The sequence below is a fragment of the Scomber scombrus genome, unplaced genomic scaffold, assembly GCF_963691925.1.
Source record: "Scomber scombrus unplaced genomic scaffold, fScoSco1.1 SCAFFOLD_77, whole genome shotgun sequence".
Classification (NCBI taxonomy): domain Eukaryota; kingdom Metazoa; phylum Chordata; class Actinopteri; order Scombriformes; family Scombridae; genus Scomber; species Scomber scombrus.
The window spans coordinates 100,001-107,443 of NW_026910683.1; the positions used below are offsets into that span (position 1 = coordinate 100,001).

The window sequence follows — 7,443 nt, forward strand, 5'->3', positions numbered from 1 at the left end:
CTCTGCATGATTGCGGTCTACTACTGCATCTTCCGTGCAGTTAAAATCCCCACCCAAGAATAAAGACTCCTCCGCAGCACACCCATTTAAAACATCATTAACTTTCACTAAAAACTGCTTCCTCTCTGCACCGGCTGTTGGGGCATAAATGTTGATAAAAACAGCTTTAAAATGGTCGAACTGAGCTCTGATCAAAAGCAACCTGCCATCAATAACATGTTGGACCTCCAGGGAGTTGGGTTTAAAAGACTTTGAGAAGAGGAAACCCACTCCTCCACTAACATTTGTAAGGTTGCTTAAAACCACCTCTCCTCCCCATTCCCTCTTCCACTCAACGTCATTTTTAAAATCACTGTGGGTTTCTTATAAAAAAAGAACATCTATTTTTTCTGTAAGGCTGTTTCAAAGATAAAAGCACGTTTCCTTGCATCTCTTGCACCATTCACATTTAAAACACCAAGTTTAAAAAACATCCATGATTGGTAAGATGTTAAAAACAAGGATAAAAATTAATAAATTAACTAAATTAAACGCTCCAAACACTCACACACCTCACACTACACACACTCCCAGCATGAACTGATCCAAGTCCTGCATCTCTTTATAATATTTAAAATCAATCATGACTCTGGCTTTGATCATCCTGCTGAACAATAAAACCACATCAGTGTCCACACTGTCCTCTACCTTCCTCCTCCTGCTCACACACACAGCCATCTTTGATTGGCCCAAAATAAAATTCAAAAGCTGACATTTGTGTTTAGCAGCTTTTTTATATCTGAAGCCCGAGATGAAGGTGTGGAGAGAGAAGACCTCTCCTGCCTTCCTGAACAATCTGTCCAGCAGGAGGCGCTCATGTCCCGTCAGACAGCTCCTCCAGTGGTCCAGCAGCATGCTCACGATCCTCTCTGACCTTCCCCCCAGACCGGCCGCCAGACCTGCTGCGTCTGTTAGATCAGGTCCAGTGAAGGTGAGGACATCTCCGAGAGTTAAAATCCCCGCTCTGCTGAAAGCCTCTGTTACTGCTGCTCCCGCCCAGCAGGGGGCGCTCAGGCGTCCTGCAGCAGCCAGAACAGAGAGTCGTGCTGATCCCTCCGCTTCAGCAGCCTTCAGGCAGGGTGTGAAACCTCACAGTCTGCTGTAGTTCCCGACCACCAACACGCTGCAGGACCAGCTGAGCCAGAGGCCTCCACACCAGGTCCTTCGGTCCGTACAGCAGCCTCTGAACGAACTGGAGCCTGAAAGCAGCGCCCCTGCTGGCCAGGTGCACCAGTCCCTGTGCTCCCTCCTCCCTAGGAAGGAACAGCAGAGCCTGTGGGATCCAGTGCAATCTGTCCCAGAAGAAGCCCACCAGAACTGCCTGGATCTCCCACAGCAGATTTGAGGGGGGGTCAACACAGGCCAGCCGGTGCCATAAAGAGGACGACACCAGGTTGTTAATAGTTAGTGTCCTTCCTCTGAATGACATGCTCGGCAAGACTCTTCAGTTTGCCCTGTACGGACTCCATCGCTCCGTCCCAGTTCTTCTTTAAAAACACTCCCAGATACTTTAACCCACCCGTCTTCCAACCCAACCCTCCCGGTAAAACCAGCTCACTCAGAGAATCTTTCTTCACTGTTACAGCTTCACTTTTTTTCCAATTTACTTTGGCTGAAGACAGTCTTTTAAAAAAACCCACATTCTCCTCTAAAACATCAATATCCCTCTGTGAATTAAAAACCACCACCACATCGTCGGCATAAGCCGACAGCTTTATGGCTGCCGGACAACCAGGGAAAACCACTCCGGTTAGCTCCTTTCTAAGTTTGTGCAGCAGTTCAATGGCCAGACAATACAACATTCCTGACAGCGAGCACCCCTGCCGCACTCCCCTCTGGACTGTGAAAGGTGCAGCGAGACCACCGTTTATTTTCAATATACTCGCAACCTGACGGTACAAAACCTGGATCCTAGCTATAAAACCTGGGCTGAACCCGAACGCACGGAGCGTCCGCCACAAGTATTTGTGTTCGACCCGGTCAAAAGCCTTCTCCTGGTCTATGGAAATAAGACCAGTATCCATAGCCAATGAGCTGGAGACTTCCAAAACATGCCGAATTAAAGTGACGTTGTCACTTATCAGCCTGCCGGGCACACAGTAAGTCTGGTCCACATGAATGACATCATCCATCACCTCCCTGAGCCTCAACGCCAGCGCCTTGGACATGATTTTATAATCCCCACACAGCAGAGAGACCGGCCTCCAGTTCCTCAGTTGTTGTAAATCCCCTTTTTAGGGAGCAGTGTTATAATTGCTCTCCTGCAGCTCAAAGGTAGGCACCAACTTTCAAAGCTTTGCTGGAACACCTCCAACATGTCCTGACCCAGTACCTGCCAAAAAACTTTATAAAAGTCCACAGGCAGACCGTCAATCCCCGGAGCCTTCCCATTGGCCAGGCTCATTAGGGCCACATGAAGTTCTTCCAGGGTGAACTCAGCGTCTAGCTGGGAGTTGGAGGATGCCTCCACCTGTGGAAGATCGGACATGAAGGATGTATCCAGCTCCGGGTCCTCCACCAGCTCCGTTTTAAACAGTTCTTGATAAAAGTGGGTGGCGTACCGTCGTATATCCTGAGCTGCAGTGAATGAGGAACCATCATCGGAGCGCAGACAGTGCATGGTCTTCCTCTGACCGTTCCTGCGCTCCAACTGTGAGGGGGCGTCCATCAGTGAGGCGTTCATGAAGCGGGAGCGGACCAGAGCTCCCTGTGCAGTGACGCCCAACAGGTTGGCTAAAGCAGCCTTTTTACTTTTAAGGGCTTCAACACACCCTTGATCTCCTGTACAGCCTAATAACATCTGTACCTCAGTCTCCAGGTCCTGAAGGGATCTGGTAATGTACTTGGTGACATTGCGAGTATACTGTCGATAAAATTGCTGAGTCAGGGTTTTCCCAACATCCCACCACCGCTGCACTGAGGAAAATGAGGATTTCTTTTCTCTGTGTAAAATCCATAAAAAACTAAAAGCTTGTCTAAAAGAATGATCCGATAAAAGAGCAGTATTAAAATGCCAATAAGCACTGTCAGTCTTCACATCCTGAATGTAAAAGCAGCACTGAACCAGAGAGTGATCAGACACCCCAACTGGGACGATACGACAACTTAAAAAAAAAAAAAAACTCTGGAGAAGAGGATTCCCACCCCAGCACTGTTGGACCGTTTGTGGCTGAGGAAGACTTCCCCTGGCCACTCCCTCCTCCAATCCCCCTCATTGACAGAGTCACTATGAGTTTCCTGGAGAAACACAACATCCAGGTTCTTTAACTCACACAGTTTACAAACAGAAGCTCCATTAATGTTATTGGACCCAATATTAATGTCTGCCATGGTGTAAATAAAATCTGCAGCTCTAACAGAGAGACAGACAATAATCACTAAGATGATGTATTTAAACATCATCATCATCATCATCAGCTGTAGTCACCAGTTTCTTTAGTCTGTACACCTCCAGTATGTCGAAAGCGTCTTGTCTTCTGAGTCGAGTCACAGACCTAATAAAACCAGTGAGATCAGGGAAGAAATGTTGCAACTGCAAACATCTCTGACCTTTAGTTTGTACTAGGAACTGTTTTATTTTTTTATGAGTATGATGTAATTTGCTCTGCCTGAGAAGCAGTCAGCTCTTCCTCCTCCTCCTCATCAGAGACAGTTTGTACCATCCTCCTGGTTTTAACCTCACTCTGCGTCTTTTTATCAGCCCTTTTTTTACGTTTACCAGTTTTAACTGTGAGACTTGTGTCATCACAGATGTCCTCCATCAACACATCCTTTATAACACTGTCACCATCACTGCACACCTTCTTCCCCTTCACCACTGAATTGTTAATCATTTCTTTTTCAGTCTGACCCTCCTTTGTTTCTAAACCAGCTGTCGCTGTTTTCTCTGCATCCTGCGATGCAACAGGTGAGCATGACTCACCTGTATGCTCCTCCGCGGCTTTATCCGCCTCCTACCACCCCGCCGGCTGATCCGAGCCCGAACCCGAACCCTAACCCAGTAGACCCAGTCCCGAGCCACCGGCTTCCTGCCTGGGTTTGGGACAAGCCCGAACCAGGTGCCCCTCATCCCCACACCCAAAACATTTCATGTTCTCTGACGTGACAAAAACCACATAGTTAAACCCCTCAACATTAAAGGTTAGTGTCAGATTGAGGTGAGAATCATTATCTTTTGGCAGCATGTAAACGTGTCTTCTGTGACATACAACATGTTTTAGCTTCGGTGATTTACATCCCAACAGAACCATTTGAATGGGCGACACCAGTTGTCCGTATCTGGACAGTGCTTTACACAGATCATCATTTCTAATAAAAAGTGGAGCGTTGGAGATCATTATTTTCTTTGCAGGACTCACAAGAGGAAACACCGGAGTAAAAGTTTCTCTGATAACAATCCCACTCTCGACCACCTGCTCCACCTTCCTCACTTCATCTAGGAACATAACTACGGCTTTGTTCATTCGAGATGCCGATTTGATGCTGTCAAATCCAACCACCTCTCCCACAGCCAAAGCTACCTCCTCCACGGTGTGCTGAGACCCGGCATCCACCTTGATGCCGTGCTTCCGCGACATTCTTACACAATTACTCAGCGTTAATTTTAGTGACCATCGACTGGCGTAATGAGGAGTCATTTCCACCAACGTGAATAACAATCGCTTCCTTTTTGTAAGGAAAGATTCAGACTTTCAGTGATTGATTCAAACAGGAACATGAATGGTTGAGTGTTGTTGTTGACTGACAGCTGGTTGTTTTGCTCCTCAGGATTCAAATCCTGGACAACGGCAACGTGGAAGAGGAATGTGATGGACAGACAGAGGCCAGCGCGAACACAGGTAACATCTAAAGATAATACATTACAGATTAAAGAGTTTACAGGATGTTAGAGATCAGATCAAAAATGTTTCAGAGCCATTTTAGAATCCTGATATTAAACATCTCTAATATTTTATAGATTTCACCTTTAAGTCTCATTTATGTTCCTAAAGTAAACACGTAAAACAGTGAGTCTAACTCACATCATTATCTTTCGCTAGTATTGATCTTACAGATTTGTGTCCTGCAGAAATCAACGTTAATTTGAACGAAGTGGTGACGCTCGATTGTCTGAAACCTTCCAACCTGGCCACCCTCATCTGGACTTCACCTCGATTCAAAGTCCTGCCGAAGAAACTCTTCATCCAATCGGCTGAGGGCAGTCTGATCTTCCATGCCAGCACGGCCAGCTATGGGACCTACCGCTGTGAAGCAGAGGAAGGCGGGCACAAGCAAGTGGTCAAAAGCTATTATGTCCAACAGATTGGTTCTCCACATCCCAGAAGCCCCCCTCCGGAGGTCGACCATATGCCTGACATCAAAGAAGAGTCTGACGATGAGAGCATAATGACCGAGGTACCGATGGTCCCCGTGATGACACCTGTAGGAGACCCAGAGGACAACCTGACACAGAACAAAGGTGCTGAATCCACTGTTACCAAAGACAAGGCCAAAACTAACAATGAAGAGCCTACAATTAAAAACACGTCTCATGGTGGTGGTTTGGACTCCACAAGAGATGCTCAGTCCTGGAAGGAGCAGCTCAACGCTCCAACAAAGAGCTACTACAGTGAGCTGGTTGTTGTTTCTCTCCTGCTGGCAGCCTGCATTTTGATCCTGATGCTCGCCGGGCTCCACGTGTGGCGCGAGAGGCAGAAAAACTCTAAACTTGATGGTCTCAGCAGTCCAGAGGATGGAGGCAAGGTGAACAAATGTATGGAGAGTGTTCCCGCTCTGAGCTGTGCAGAGGATGCTGGACCTGAGCTGAGGGTGTAGTAATGCGGTTTTAATGATGGACATCTTCAATTCAATATTTACTGGTTCAGCTAAAGAGAAACAAAGAGAGCTTGTGTCCTGATATTTAAAGACACTGTCCAGAACAAACAGATCCAGACTGGAAACGAGAGGAAAGTCTGATTTCTGCTAACCTACAGCACAGTAAGCATGTTAGCTCAGTGTTTCAAAGTTTAGTTAAAAGCTGAAGACAACTTTGACTTTCATATGATCGATAGCACAACTTCCTTAAAAAACAAGCTAACCCTTCACAATAAAAGCTCTCTGTATAAAGTTATTAGTGCAGCACAGTAGTTACTGTTAACCAGCTAACTAAAGATTAGCATCATCCTGTAGCTTCAGCACTAACTGAATTAGCATTATTATTCTGGTCTCAGTCTTTAAATTCAGACCCATAAGAAATTCTCTGTTAATAAGAATTAAGGACTTATAGCAGCTTTGATAAGGGAACCAAGTTTAACATTACTGTTAGCACAATTTAGCTAAAGTAGCTAATGTTAGCTTGTGGTTCAATCAGCTCCAAACATTACGTACAGGAAATGTTTCATTACATCATTACAACTAGATACTAAATCTTATGAACTTATTAATATGCAAGGCAGCTTTATTTATACCCAACTCCCTGTGCTTTACATAAAATATAAACATTTAACAGAAACATTCAAAACAAGAAAACCCAAAATAATACAAATAAAAACAAAGTACAGAAAAATAGAAAGAGAAACATAAAATAAAAACTAGAGTAAAATAGAGCATAAACAGTGCAAATGAAAGATTGGTGGTGGAGGGTTCGGGTCCCTTTTCTCTTAAGGTGGCCTCCAACCGAGAACTGATAAATGTACCGTTAGCCCAAATAGCTAACGTAACGTTAGCCCAAATAGCTAACGTAACGTTAGCCCAAATAGCTAACGTACCGTTAGCCCAAATAGCTAACGTACCGTTAGCCCAAATAGCTAACGTACCGTTAGCCCAAATAGCTAACGTACTGTTAGCCCAAATAGCTAACGCCGTGACTGCAGGAAATTTGTGTGAAACAAGAAATGTTTATGAATTGTGAGCAGATTGTTTCTTTGTGCATTTGATGTGTTTTCTGTTTTATATGTTTAAATGTTTCATTATAAATAAAATTCTTTCTATTATAAAAATGGATTCTGTGAAATAGTTTTATTAGATATTGATGTTTAAAAGTGTTTCAGGTTAGTTATAAATAAGAGTTTATTACTCTGATCCTGGACCCTGATAGACTCTGATCCTGGACCCTGATAGACTCTGATCCTGGACCCTGATAGACTCTGATCCTGGACCCTGATAGACTCTGATCCTGGACCCTGATAGACTCTGATCCTGGACCCAGATAGACTCTGATCCTGGACCCTGATAGACTCTGATCCTGGACCCTGATAGACTCTGATCCTGGACCCTGATAGACTCTGATCCTGGACCCTGATAGACTCTGATCCTGGACCCTGATAGACTCTGATCCTGGACCCAGATAGACTCTGATCCTGGACCCTGATAGACTCTGATCCTGGACCCTGATAGACTCTGATCCTGGACCCTGATAGACTCTGA

The 7,443-nt window shown here is 45.2% G+C and overlaps 1 protein-coding gene across 1 annotated transcript in view; it reads left to right on the forward strand.

Moving 5' to 3' along the window:
• The window catches only part of LOC133977232 (semaphorin-4A-like), a 28,646-nt gene extending 21,725 nt beyond the window's left edge, over positions 1-6,921 (forward strand). Inside the window, exons 13-14 of the mRNA XM_062415319.1 lie at positions 4,807-4,877; positions 5,108-6,921. Of these exons, the coding sequence (XP_062271303.1) occupies positions 4,807-4,877; positions 5,108-5,853 (817 nt within the window). The 3' untranslated portion in view covers positions 5,854-6,921. The remainder of the gene's footprint in view (positions 1-4,806; positions 4,878-5,107) is intronic.
• Positions 6,922-7,443: the final 522 nt, after the last annotated feature.